Source organism: Phocoena sinus, chromosome 7, assembly GCF_008692025.1.
Source record: "Phocoena sinus isolate mPhoSin1 chromosome 7, mPhoSin1.pri, whole genome shotgun sequence".
NCBI lineage: Eukaryota > Metazoa > Chordata > Mammalia > Artiodactyla > Phocoenidae > Phocoena > Phocoena sinus.
The window spans coordinates 9408426-9422358 of NC_045769.1; the positions used below are offsets into that span (position 1 = coordinate 9408426).

Sequence of the window (13933 nt, forward strand, 5' to 3'; positions counted from 1 at the left end):
CAAGGTTTGGGCCTCTTTTAGTTGTCCTCTGGACTAGAGATGGTTTCTAATCTTTAATACTACCAAGTCTAGTCTTTAAAACTACCAAATTAAGTATCTAGAAGGGACAGTCACTACAATTTGAGTATCTAGAAGGGACAGTCACTACAATTTGCCTAAAAGTCAGCAAGAGGCGTGTTTGAGACTTGCTTTCAAGTTAATGTTGAAAGCCCATAACCCAGAGTTGATTATAGTATGCTGTTTGCAACCTGGGTTTCTTTAACATGAGTTGGCACGCAGGTACTTGGTAAATAGGAAAATGATGTCGGTATGATGTGGAAGTAGTGTCAGGTCATAGGCAGTTTTTCCTATAGTGTTAATATATGAACTGGTAATCTATGAAGTCTTATGAAAGACCTGGAAATAGTGCAGAAATGGGTTAAAGAAATCATTTAGTGCAAGAAATAGCTAGTTCAGTGGCTTCCAGAACTACCACACTTCGCACTGGTAACACTCCCAGGAAGCTCAAAACCATTTACTCCTATATTTATAAAGAAAGAAAATGTCAAAAAGGGAAGTCTCGCCCAGAATTGTATTTTTAATTTTGTCGAAGCTGGTCCTGAAAGAAAATATCTTGAAAAATTTACACTTAAAGGAGAAAGTACAAAAATAAAACTCTAATGAGTGGACCAACTGGGATTATTGGTGCAAATGTTAGTGAAGGTTTAATCTTTTATTAAAATTGATGACATTTTTGTTAGTACTCACACTGCAAAATAACATAGGTTTGAGTGCTCTGTTTCCAATCTTATTTTCACCATTAGTCCAGTTATTTTTAGTGGGTGATTTTGCAGAGCATGAGATTTTTTTTTTTTTCCAGCAACATCCATAGGTTGATGTAGAAGCTCCTGAATATACTTGTGCCCCCGCTCCATCCACCCACCCAACTATCTTGGGCTGTAATTCACTAAATGGGCTCCTTCTGGTGCTACTTAAGAGTTTGTCATGAATTTTATTGTCTTGTTCTTGCAAATTTGATTTACACTGGATGTAACTTTTACAGGTCTTAAAGAGATTATGTTTTTTAATAAAAATCAATGTTAAACAATAAGGTTTGATAAATGAGGGAGTTGGTAAAATGAGCTAAAAGGCATCAAGACTCGTTTAGTGCTGAATGCTGTTATACTCTAATTGGCTGTTCTAATTGGGCATTATTATTTTATGGAGATTTCCTTACAGTATCTGAACATTAATAATTTATAAATGGGCATGATAAAATAGAGTCCCACTTTGGGAGGGCCCATAGTTACTTATGGTGACCATCTGGTTGCTTACTCCTCTTGTGGTAAGTCAGGGGTTGGAAAACCCATGGGTCAAATCCAGCCTACTGCCTGCTTTTGTAAATAAAAATTTGGTTGGAACATAGCCATGCCCATTTGTTTGTGTTGTTTATACCTGCTTTTGTGACACATAGTACCTCCCAGAAAGCTGGAAGTATTTTACTACCCTCTACAGAAAATGTATCAATATTAAGATCATGCTAAACAATAGTCAGAAGGACATAAATGGTCAGTGTTTCATAATATTTAAAACAATTTTTAGGCAAGGCCTCAGAATATCACACTTAAAAATAATTTTAGGAAAGGTAGAATTAGATAAGTGTGGGATTTAAGCCAGTTTTGTGAGCCTCACTTTCTCAGATGATTGGATACTGTTTTTTTTCTGTTCTTTTTCCTCCCCTCCCCTCCCCCTTTCATACATATTGAGACTTTACCTGCTAAATTCTTAAGTTCCTTGAAAGTGTTAGTAAGGACATGAAAAATGCAGGAGTGGGTTTGGGTGGCTATAAAGTTAGATGTATTTTAAAACCAGAGGACAATTTATTTGGTCGAGAAGAGGAGGAGTGCTGCCTCTGCAGTGGGATCAGCATTAGGTTAGTGTTGGTCAATTTCTGTCGACAAAGAGACTTACTTAGGAATATGTTATGGTGTTTTTTTTTGTTTTTCTGTTGTTTTTATTTTTAAAGGGTTGACATTTAACTACTTAACTACTTGAACGTTATCACAAAGTTGTCTAGCTTTGAATGGATAAGGTTTTCTTTTAATATGATTTTTAAATTTTCAAGGAATACAGCAACGAATATTTTAAATTTTATTATGAAGTGAAGTAGAAATTGATTCAATTAAAAGATTAATCTGTGGCAAACTTTACAAAAATAAGAATGTAGAGAACCTGAATGATGTAATTTATAAATATTATTCCGTGGATATTAAATTGTATACCTGAAAACAACATTTTACCTCCCTTTTTAAAAAATAACTATGAAATGATTTGCAAATTGACTCAATCTTATTCCTTTTTAAAAAAAAAAGTAGAACTCTCATATCTGTTACTAGAAATGTAACAAAAACAAAAGCAAGTCCTAGAAACTAAATCTCTCACAAGAAACTCATGGGATAAAGCAAAATTTCGGTCTGCCAATGTAAGAATATCTAGGAAAAATAAAAACTAAATCATAGTATATAAAACTCTTATAAGGTTCAGCTTGGATACACCCAGAGAAAATATAACATATACCGTGGGGGGAAGAATCATTACTAAAGCAAAGACTACGACACACAAAAGACTATAGGTTGCTATAGTTTTTTAGTAGTTGATCTAGTTAAATGTTTAGAAAGTACTATTCTTCTTTGGATTAAAACCTTAAAAATGAAAATGATAGTACGGACCCAAGAAATATTCACTTTCATTGAGAAGCTAATGCCATATCTTCTTTCAAGAATCCAGTGTTGAGTTCTTCTGCAATAATGAAAGAAAACAATAAAGATACTGAGACCAGAAACCTTAGATCATCTTTTTGAAGAGATGGTGGAACACGTATGATATGTTAAGAACTGTACGGCATCCTTATATGTTCAGTTAGAGTTATCGTGTAAGGCGTTCAGTGACTCATTTCTGAATTCCTTTGAGATCATTTCAGACTGAAGGCCTTTAAAAGTTTTTTTTTAACAAAGTAAACAGCTTTGGCATTAATGGAACTTTATTATTCTCATTAGAATATGCTCTTTTATGTTACTTACATGAAGGATGGATGTTGGCCATTAATTACATAAATTGCATCTGTTCCGTTAATATCTCACCTCTGGAGCACCAACTTTTCTGGGTATATGTTCGTGCGTGCTTCCTTTTGCTTGTGTAAATCTCATGTGACCTTTGCCAGAGGTTAAACATCTAACAACTGAAAACAGTTTCTTCATGTCCCTCAAACTTGCTCTTAAAACAATGTTGGCATAAGGATTTGATTTATTATAAATATAACCCAACCATGTATCAATGGTGCAATTGTTTTGAATGTGTTTGGAATATTTTGTGGTAAATTCTTTACCTTTTTATCTGGGACTTGGTTTTTTGGTGTACTTCAGCTGGTTATAAAAAAATCTTAACTCTTGGGTATTGAGAGGGTTGGTTCTAAAAGGTAATTTCTTTGGCCAGATTATTTGATGGAATAATAATTTAATTATAGAAATATTTGGGGAAAGGGTAGAGTCAATAATGAAGAATTGGGAAGCTTTTTTTTTTTTTAATGAAAAAAGATTTCACTTTCAGTGTTGTATTTGCATCTCATTTTCCTGATAGATTTCTGTTTTGGTTTTCTGCTGACAGGTCACATTTAGGGCAGGCAAAACATAAGGGATATAGCCCTCCTGAGAGTAGAAAATCTAATTCTAAGGCACCCAAAGTGCAGTCTAATACTACTTCTGAACTGTCAAGGGGACACCTTTCTAAAAGGTAAATCTTCACATTGCTTATACATTTTTCAAGGCAGAATTATTTGCATTTGAATCATTGCATAATATTAAAACGTACCAGGTTATGCCAAAATGTTACGATACATGTTTTCATTATTATCCGGGTATAACTTTTAGGATTAATAGTGAATCACCTCTGCAGTGATGTCAGTGCAACATACCCCAGATAGTGCTTTATCCTCCTTGATTAGAGAGCTGCGAGTTTCTCCTTTGGCCTAACAAACCATTATAGGCATCTGAAATGCCATTTTAAATCCAGTATTTCTTAGTTTTTTTATTGTCAGAGCCACAGATCAGTGATGTCTTAAGATCTAATTGATAGGAGTCTTTGGAAAGGAATGTGACTGTAAATATTTGATACTACAATATAAAACTTTCTAATCTTCAATTTGAAAGTGTATATGTTAATGCTTATTTATTTTAAGCTTTGACAAAGAAGTTGTGTTTGTAAATAGAGTATCGGTATTCTAGTTTCAACTGGTTCTGAACTACTAAGTAAGCATTCTTTTTCTTGTAATCCTAATTCTTGTTTTATGATTAGGGGAGTTAGTGTCAGTAATCTTTGGGCTAAAGAATTAGCCTGATCTTCTAATATTTTACCATCCAAAGTGTCACTCTCCCCCCACCCCCACCCCTTTTTTATCCCTCAATTTTGAACCGTTTGCGAGCCTATGTTTATTTAGTTACTGGACTTACCAGGAAATTTTTTTCACTTAAAAAAATCTTACTTCCACAGATTTGAGAAGTTAATAAATAAGTATTATACGACAGGTTTAACGATGGCAGGCTGATATTAACTCTTGTTTTATCTAACCTCTTAGAAGCTGCAGTTCATCATCTGCTGTCATAGTCCCACAACCAGAGGATCCAGACAGAGCCAATACTTCAGAAAGGCAGAAAACGGGGCAGGTGCCTAAGAAAGACAGTTCTCGAGGAGTGAAACGCAGTGCTAGTCCAGACTACAACAGGACCAGTTCTCCTAACTCTGCAAAGAAACCCAGAGCACTTCAGCATACTGAATCTCCCTCAGAAACAAGTAAGCCACACAGTAAGTCAAAGAAGAGACATATAGACCAGGAGCAACAACTGAAATCTGCACAGTCTCCATCAACAAGCAAGGCTCATACCAGGAAGAGTGGGGCCACTGCTAGTTCACGGAGTCAGAAAAGAAAGAGGACAGAGAGTTCTTGTATAAAGAGTGGTTCTGTGTCGGAAGCAACTGGTGCCGAAGAGAGATCTGCAAAACCTACCAAGCTGGCTTCAAAATCGGCCGCCTCAGCCAAAGCTGGGTGTAGCACCATCACCGATTCTTCTTCTGCTGCCTCTACTTCCTCCTCATCTTCTGCTGTAGCCTCGGCCTCCTCTACTGTTCCACCAGGTGCCAGGGTGAAACAAGGAAAAGACCAGAACAAGGCCAGACGTTCCCGTTCAGCATCCAGTCCCAGTCCAAGAAGAAGTAGCAGGGAAAAGGAACAGAGTAAAACTGGTGGCTCTTCAAAATTTGATTGGGCTGCTCGTTTCAGCCCTAAAGTTAGCCTTCCTAAAACAAAACTGTCTCTTCCAGGGTCTTCTAAGTCAGAGACATCAAAACCTGGACCTTCTGGATTACAGGCCAAATTAGCAAGTAAGTTTACTCGAAAGATTTTTGTTTTTTTTTAATTAAAGAAAATTTCTCTGGGTTTGTCAAGAGGGATCAGGTTTTCAAGGTAGTCAGTCTGAGGCAGTTTTAGATTGATTACTGTACCTGTATCTGTACACAGAGTGTATAATAATTGATACACCACATTTAGTTTTATGGAGATGGATAAGGAATGCTCCCGCCTTATTACTAAATTGTCATGTTTTAGTATCTTTATCTTTGCAGCATTTGCTACTTCTTTTCTTTTCTTTTCTTTTTTCTTTTTTTTTTTTTTTTTTTTGGTACGCGGGCCTCTCAGTGTTGCGGCCTTTCCTGTTGCGGAGCGCAGGCTCAGCAGCCCATGGCTCACGGGGCCAGCCGCTCCGCAGTATGTGGGATCTTCCCAGACAGGGGCACGAACCCGCGTCCCCCTGCATCGGCAGGTGGACTCTCAACCACTGCGCCACCAGGAAAGCCCGCCACTTATTTTCTAATGTCAGAGTAGGACAGCAAGTTGGTTTTTCTCCTATAACCAGAAACAAAACTGTTCTAGTTATGAGTTGGTCATGACCACAGTTGGAGTTCAAATACTCTTTTTTGGTATTGTACATTTTTTGTTTTTTTAAATAAATTTATTTATTTATTTATTTAGGGCTGCTTTGGGTCTCTTCATTGCTCTGCGCGGGTTTTCTCTAGTTGCAGCGAGCGGGAGCTACTCTTCATTGCGGTGCGCAGGTTTCTCATTGCAGTGGCTTCTCGTTACGGAATACAAGCTCTAGGCGCGCAGGCTTCAGTAGTTGTAGCACGTGGGCTCAGTAGTTGTGGTTCGCTGGCTCTAGAGCGCAGGCTCAGTAATTGTGGCGCACGGGCGTAGTTGCTCCGTGGCATGTGGGATCTTCCCAGACCAGGGCTCAGACACGTGTCCCCTGCATTGGCAGGTGCTTTCTTAACCACTTTGGCACCAGGGATTCTAACACTGTGTGTGAGACCACTGTTCCACACATTCTTGATGTGTGGAAATCCTGAGCTAAGTTATTAGAATAAATGTACCCTAGTATTAATTAAACTTTATTCACATGTAATATTTTATGGCCTTTAAGGAGCTTAGACTAAAGATGAATACCTCTTACGTTCATTGCGCTGGGCTCTGGGTCCTAGGTAAATGGGAAAGAAATTGCCTTCTTGAAGCGTATAGTGGAGCAGAAAGAACTAATGTTTGAGAATAATACATTCAAGCAAAGAAACAAACAGTAGATAAGGCATCCTGAGGCACTTTTCTCCCTCTTTTTTCCAAAAAAGACTTCTTCAGGAAGCCAAACGTTAACTTCATTAGAACTGATAAAAAATCGTGGTGACCCTCTTCAATTACATGACTACTGTAATGATGAAGTGCATTTTTTTTCTATTTTGAGAAATCTAAATGATGCACATAACAGAGAACAAAACAGCACTTCCTATGGTTTTCAGAGCATTTAATTTTTGTAATACTTAACCAAGAAGCTTGTTTTTGACCATCTTTTCTCCTTTTGAGCCCACAAAGAAAATTTCAGGTCCACATTTTGATAGGGCTAGAATGTTTTTTGGTCTTCGGAAGACTTTATATAGTGTCTACTAGTATTCTTGTGAAAGTTTAATACTGAACCAGCCTAACCTAGTGTTGAATCAGAGCTGTTAGCTCTGTTTAGTTTAATTCTACAATCTATAAACTATTTTCAGTTGATTCAATATTAGCAACATTTTGACAAGAATACTAGTAGACATTATTGTAAAATTTTGTTTAACCTGTATCATAGGGTGATTGTGAAGGTAACATCTCTTTCTCTTAAATTATAGAATTTGTTCTATTTGTTATTTTAAATATGCAGTATATCTGTATAAAATCTTTTGAATGTGAATATAAATATCGGATGAAGATGAAGATTGGTATCCCGAAGTCAAAAGGAAGTAAAAGGTTGGGTAAAAAGGGACACAGCCGTTTGTCCATCGGTTCAGACAAGGTTTTCTTGACAGTTGGAGTTATTTATCTCTGCTTTTATACCTCTTCCTCTGTCTACTTTTAAGTGCATCTGTATTTGCGTGCTTGTGTGTCTCCATTGTGTGTAGTAGCTGTGTGATATCCACAGTCAGTGGCCCAGGTTGAGTTTACAGCATGGTCCAAGGGATTCACTCTAACCCTTCCAGCCTACCTCATTTGAAGAGCTCATCTCTTTCAATTCTTATTTCTAGGAGGGTCCTGGCACAGGTGAGAGCAGATTGCTCTTTTTTTTTTAATTTATGTATCTTATTTACTTATTTTTGGCTGCATTGGGTCTTTGTTGCTGTGCACGGGCTTTCTCTAGTTGCGGTGAGTGGGAGCTACTCTTCGTTGTGGTGTGCAGGCTTCTCATCGCGGTGGCCTCTCTTATTTGTGGAGCACGGGCTCTAGGCACACGGGCTTCAGTAGTTGTGGCACACGGGCTCAGTAGTTGTGGCTTGCGGGCTCTAGAGCGCAGGTTCAGTAGTTGTGGCACACGGACTTAGTTGCTCTGCAGCATGTGGGATCTTCCCGGACCAAGGCTTGAACCCGTGTCCCCTGCATTGGCAGGCAAACTGTTAACCACTGTGCCACCAGGGAAGCCCTGAGCAGATTGTTCTCGAGTGTTGTGTCCTTAACTCTTCTCAGAGACCAGCTTTCTTTTTGTACATGTCAGTTAGTGCAGTCTTTAAAAGAAAACCTGACCCTACCAGTGGCCGATCAGCGGGGTTTTCTTGGTTGTGAGGTTGCTCTCAAACAGGAAGCCCCTGAGGGTTTTGATGCTGCCCCTGTGCCGTAATAAAACCAGTGCAGATATGCTCACTTCATAGTTGCTTTTCCTGCTTTCACAAAATCTGTGCGTTCTGTGGTCACTAATATCACTTTCCCATTTTCATTGCCTCTACCCTAGTTCTAAGCTCTAATTGTAGCCTAAGCTGTTGAAGCAAGAGAAGGGAACCAGCATTTGTTTCACATCTAAAAGTGCCACGTATTTTACATAGGCAGTAACATTTACTTTTCCAAAAAATTGGTGCTTGATGATAGTTATTAAGGAAATTTATTCCAAGGAGGTGAAATAACTTGCCAGAGTAACATATCTCATAAGTGACAGTTAGGATTTGAAGATGGGGTGGGTATGTGTGACTTTGAAGCCTTTGTTTTCTTTGCTATGTCACTTATTTTTCATCCATGTTAGTTGTTTGTGTTTTATTGTTGCAGTCTATTTGGGTCATTAAGAGATGTTAAGACCCCAGAGGAGATGAACTTTTATTTGATCCTTCTTTACTGGTATTGATTCATCTTTAGGGGTGAATACTGTGTGAACCCAGGGGTTCATATTATACCATTAACTGTGTGTTTGCTTCTTTATACAAATAAGTGAAAAACATTTCAAAACAAAATAATAGCAAATACTTAAAGTGCTTACAAGTGCCTGACAACTTGTAAATAGTTGACATGGATCATCTCATTTACTCCTCATCAGCCCTGTGTGGCAGGTACTGTTATTCACTTCTTACAGGTAAAGAAACTCAGGGTCATTGAGGTCAGGTTACCTGTCCAAGGTCACAGAACTAAGAAGTGACAGAGCCAAGAGTCAAACCCAGGCCATGTGATTCCAGAAATTAGTTGTGAGAATAGGGTGCAGAGGATTGAGTAGATTGGGTGAGCTAAATCCAGGCAGGCTTCCTGGAGTCACACAGGGCAGGGTGAATTTTAGGTATGATTAAATAGGTCACTTTAGGAAAGAGTTTATGTAAGGAGGAGTACTGCAAGAGGATTGGCAGTACTTGGTAATTTTATTTAAGAATATAGAGGCAAAATGAAGTATCTTAGAGGAATCCCTGGGCTTCAAGTAATGGTATTTTGGGGAGAGAGAGCTCTTAATTTAGAGCTAAAAATCCTAGATTTGAATCCTAGTTCTGCCATTTTATCAGCTGGTGACTACGAGAAAGTTGGCAACCTTTTCGTTGTAAAATGGGCACAGTAGCTATTTGAGGAATGAATATGTGAGGAGCCTGAGCACAGCGCCGATAGTACATAGGATGCACCGCGAAATTTAGGGTGCACAGCTGAAATTGAGTATCTTAGGACAGAGCATTCAGGAGCATCAATTTGAAGATGAAGGATTGATATAAATCCTAGCTATTGATCAGTTTAACGTACTGTCTTTAGATTTGGAAGAGCCTGATTTAAAGTTCTGTTGTCTTCTGGTAGTTTTGTGGGGTTGGGCAAATCATTGAACTACAATTATGATAGCAACCTAATCCCTGATCTCTGCAGAATGATAATATTCATTCTTGTGAAGCATAAATGAAAGAATGTATGTGAAAACAACTTTGTAAAATTAAAATACCATATAAACATAAAATGTGAATTGAGAACTGTTGCGATAGATTTGAAGAGCTTTTGTATGCATTAGGAATTAGTTTGATTTTTTTTTTTAATTTAACCTTAATCTGGGGGCAGAATTAGATTCAGTGGTTACAGTCCATTCAGTGGGTTAGCAACTCTGGGTAAAAAAATATGTCAGTTAACTAAAAAATGGAGTGGACATTTTGTGAGATAGAAAGCATTCCAAATTGGGTAGGTTGTTTTCTTCAACTTTTAGGACTCAGTGAACCTGTTAATTAGAAGGTGATATGTCTCCTCAGGTATAGGCTCATTCTAAGATACGATTGGTCAGTAAAACTTCCTGGTAAAGGAAGTTTTTTTCAAATTGTAGGAATAACAGTACTTACATGATGCTTTGTGAAAACCCATTTCCCCATGGTCAGATATCACTCAAGGAGATTCAGGATATGCTTTAGTATTTGAAAGCTGTGAGAATTCTTACGGTCACTTCTGTTTAACCCATTATTTTATAAATCTGTTTGACCACCTGTTACCTTGGGAGACAGCAGTGGTCCATGGAACACGCTTTGGGAAATGATACATTTAATCGGGTCACTGAAGCAGGAAGACCTTTCCTGGTGTGCTGATTTGGCATCTGTTGAACAAGTTTCTGGTGAGGAACTAGGGCTGGCAGGAGAACTAGAGAAACAGCTCTTTGTGGTGGGCTACCGGAAGACTGTGGCTTGCCAACTGCAGCTGGTCAAGATAGCTGTGGGACAAAGGTCACCTTGTGTCAGTTGGTAAAAGTTTATAAATTTTTTGCTGCATTGGGTCTTCGTTGCTGCGTGCAGGCTTTCTCTAGTTGCAGTGAGCAGGGGCTACTCTTCATTGCGGTGCATGGGCTTCTCATTGTGGTGACTTCTCTTGTTGCAGAGCAGGTGCTCTAGGTGCGCTGGCTTCAGTAGTTGTGGCACGTGGGCTCAGTAGTTGTGGCTCGCGGGCTCTAGAGCGCAGGCTCAGTAGTTGTGGCGCATGGGCTTAGTTGTTCGCGGCATGTGGGATCTTCCCGGACCAGGGCTCAAACCCATGTCCCCCTGCATTGGCAGGCGGATTCTTAACCACTGTGCCACCAGGGAAGCCCAATTGGGTTTTGAGAATACCCCAGAAAGGATAGTGTTATATGACAATTTTTAATCTGCATTTGGAAATTATTCTTGCTTTGCGTTGTTTAATCTTAGCAAACAGTCTTAACAAATTTATGTAGCATGTAAAACCAGTGGGGCAGTGTAATGATACAAATGATTTTTTAAAATATTCAGTGATATTTTGATGTAATATTTAAAAATATTCTTATAATATTCTGCTAATCTATCTTCTCTTTAGGCTAATTTTGAAGTAATTTGACTATTTCAGAGTATGTACTGTCTTAATGGTAGAAGGTGATGGATGGCATAGACATGTAAGAAACAGTTTGTGATCAGAATCTGCGATTAATTATGGAATGTATTTATAGAAAAATTTAAAGGTGTTATGTTTCCAGTTCGATATGTCTATTTGTAGGTCCAGTTCACTTTCCATTATTTAAAGTAGACATCATGTGCACATTATTAATAACATAGTCAGCAGTAGTTACCAGCTCATTTTCAGCTTGAGTTTCATACTCTTCTGTGACTTGCGTGCAGCCTGTAGCCATTATTAGAACTAGAAAAGAACCAGGCAGATGCCGAATTCTGGGAAGGTAATTCTGCTAAGAGACATGGTACTTTGTGCCCCTAGCACGGAGAGAGGAAAGAAGAATGAGTCAAGCAGGACAGAATAATTTAAAAGTAAACTCTTGGTTTTACCTAGTTGGGTCTTAGAGGGCCATACCCGCTGAGTTTTTAAAAATTGAATTATCTTTTAGCCTGGTGATGTATTGGGTGAGGAGCTTAAAGGAAAAAGGATTGAGTGTTAAGAGTTTTCTGTATTATAAAGCAACTGTTAAAATAATTTAGTACTTAAAACTTTTATAGTACTAATCTGTAACCACATATTACCAATAGTAATTTACCAAAAATGAGTTGCCAGATTTTTTAAAAAGGAATATTAAATGGAAACAAATATTATTGACCTCTTTACGGCTTGGCTTTGTTTTATACTGTGAATTTTAAACAACCGTACCAGGTCAGAGTAAGAATTAATTCAGCCAAATTACATTTTACTAAACTTATATTTCAGTTAAATGAAAATTGCTTTTTCTTACTCATGCCTCTGTGTTCTATAATATTTTGATACTTCTGATTATAAAGTGTTATCAAAAATGAAAAATCCAGAAAATGTTAAAACGTACAAAGAAGAAAAAATAATAACTTAATCCCATCCCTAAGGGCTGTCTCTTTCTTCCTGTGTGTATCCTGCTAAAAATTTTCCTTCATATTAATCAATACTTAATGTGTAGTTTAAAGTCAAGTGATATAAGATTTATTATTAAAAAATAGCAGGCTTCCTGCCACATTGCCTTTCCGCATAGCCAGTCATTTTGGTATTTACTTCCGTATCTATAATGTGAGACGTATGTGCTCATATGTCTATTTGTTGAAGTTTTTCACTTAGAGCACTACTGTGTGGCCTATATGGGAGATTTACCACACCTATTCACCCACCAAACGCATACTGTACATGCTTCACATTTTTCCAGTCATGATCGTTGCTCAGTTAACACTGAGTCTGTAGGAACTTTTCTTTTCTTACAACTTTTTTTTTTTTTTTTTTTTTTTACTGAGCTTAATAATTATTTTGTTGTTTTCCTTTTCTTTGACTCCGTCACTCAACTCCAAACTCATTATGCATTGTCTAAATCTTTTCTCAAGCTGTCTACATGGATTTGTTTCATTTTCCTGAAGAAACGAGGCCTCTGGATGGCTGCCCTTTTTATGCCTGGTTACATTGCTTTTAGCTTCAGGTATTTCTTTAGTCTTCTATTTAGTTTCCTGCTTCTAGATCCTGCATCTTCTTTCTTGATTTACTGTTTTGTTTTGGTGAACATGTCTTCCACTTGCTTTCTAAGAAAAAGTACATATGAGATTTTTTTAAGTTTTTTGTTTTTTCAGGTTTTGAATGTGAAAATCTACAACCTTGATACTTATTTGACAGACTGATTGAAAATACAGTTCTGGGTTGGAAATTATTCTCCATCAGAATTTTGAAGAATTATGTTATTTAGATTTCAGTACTGCAAGCATTCTGATTCCTGATCTGTATATATAACCTGTTTTTCTGGAAACTTACAGATCTTTGCCTCAGTTATTTAGAAATGTCGTGACATAGGCATAGCTGTGCATTTGTTTCATTCCTTGTTAGGGTGATCTGAAGTCCTGGTTTCCCTTGGATTTGGGGCGTTCCCCAAGACCAACTTTTAGCCTTAAAACTACGAGAATCCCATGCAAACCAGGACAGTTGGTCACCCGATCTTTGCTTCTTTTCTCTTTCTGGATCACCTATTATTTTGGGTAATTGTCCTTTTGGAAGGTTCTGGTCTTATCTTTTTGTTTTTGCTTTCCTTTTTTGTTCTACTTTCTGGTAGATTTCTGCAGCTTCTTCCAACCTTTGTATTGATTTTTTATTTCATGTTCGCTATCTTTGTTTTTCTTTTCAAGAGGTTATTTTGTTCTCATTTCCTTTTTTTTTTAAAAAAAAAGGTTTCCTTCCCCCTGCTCTTTTTCTTTCTTTAATTGAAGTATAGTTGATTTACAATATTGTGTTAGTTTCAGGTGTACAGCATAGTGATTCCTTTTTTTTGCAGGTTATATTACTTTATGGGTTATTACAAGGTATTGGATATAATTCCCTGTGCTATGCAGTAAGTCCTTGTTGCTTATGTATTTTATATGTAGTAGTCTATATCTGTCAATCTCATACCTGTAATCTGTAATTTGCCCCCCCCCCACTGCCACTGTAACCACAAGTTTGTTTTTTATGTCTCTGAGTCTGTTTCTGTTTTGTATATACATTTATTTGTGTTATTTTTTAGTTCTGCATATAAGCGATATATTGTATTTGTCTTTCTCTATCTGACTTATGTCACTAAGCATAATATTCTGTAGGTCCATCCATGTTGCTGCAAATGGCAATAGTTCATTTTTTATGGCTAAGTAATATTCCATTGTGTGTGTGTGTGTGTATTAATTATACACACACACACAC

The 13933-nt window shown here is 37.5% G+C and overlaps 1 protein-coding gene across 31 annotated transcripts in view; it reads left to right on the forward strand.

Annotated features, from left to right (window-relative positions):
* Positions 1–13933, forward strand: part of TRIP12 (thyroid hormone receptor interactor 12) — a 151993-nt gene that overhangs the window by 54186 nt on the left and 83874 nt on the right. For 16 of the 31 annotated variants that reach the window (XR_004350763.1, XM_032637828.1, XM_032637833.1 and 13 more), the window contains exons 3-4: positions 3643–3768; positions 4610–5412. Coding sequence is in view for 29 of the 31 variants with exons in the window: in XM_032637828.1 (XP_032493719.1) it covers positions 3643–3768; positions 4610–5412 (929 nt within the window). In the remaining 2 variants the exon portion in view is untranslated. The remainder of the gene's footprint in view (positions 1–3642; positions 3769–4609; positions 5413–13933) is intronic. The other 15 variants (XM_032637846.1, XM_032637848.1, XM_032637844.1 and 12 more) reach the window with 3 other exon arrangements.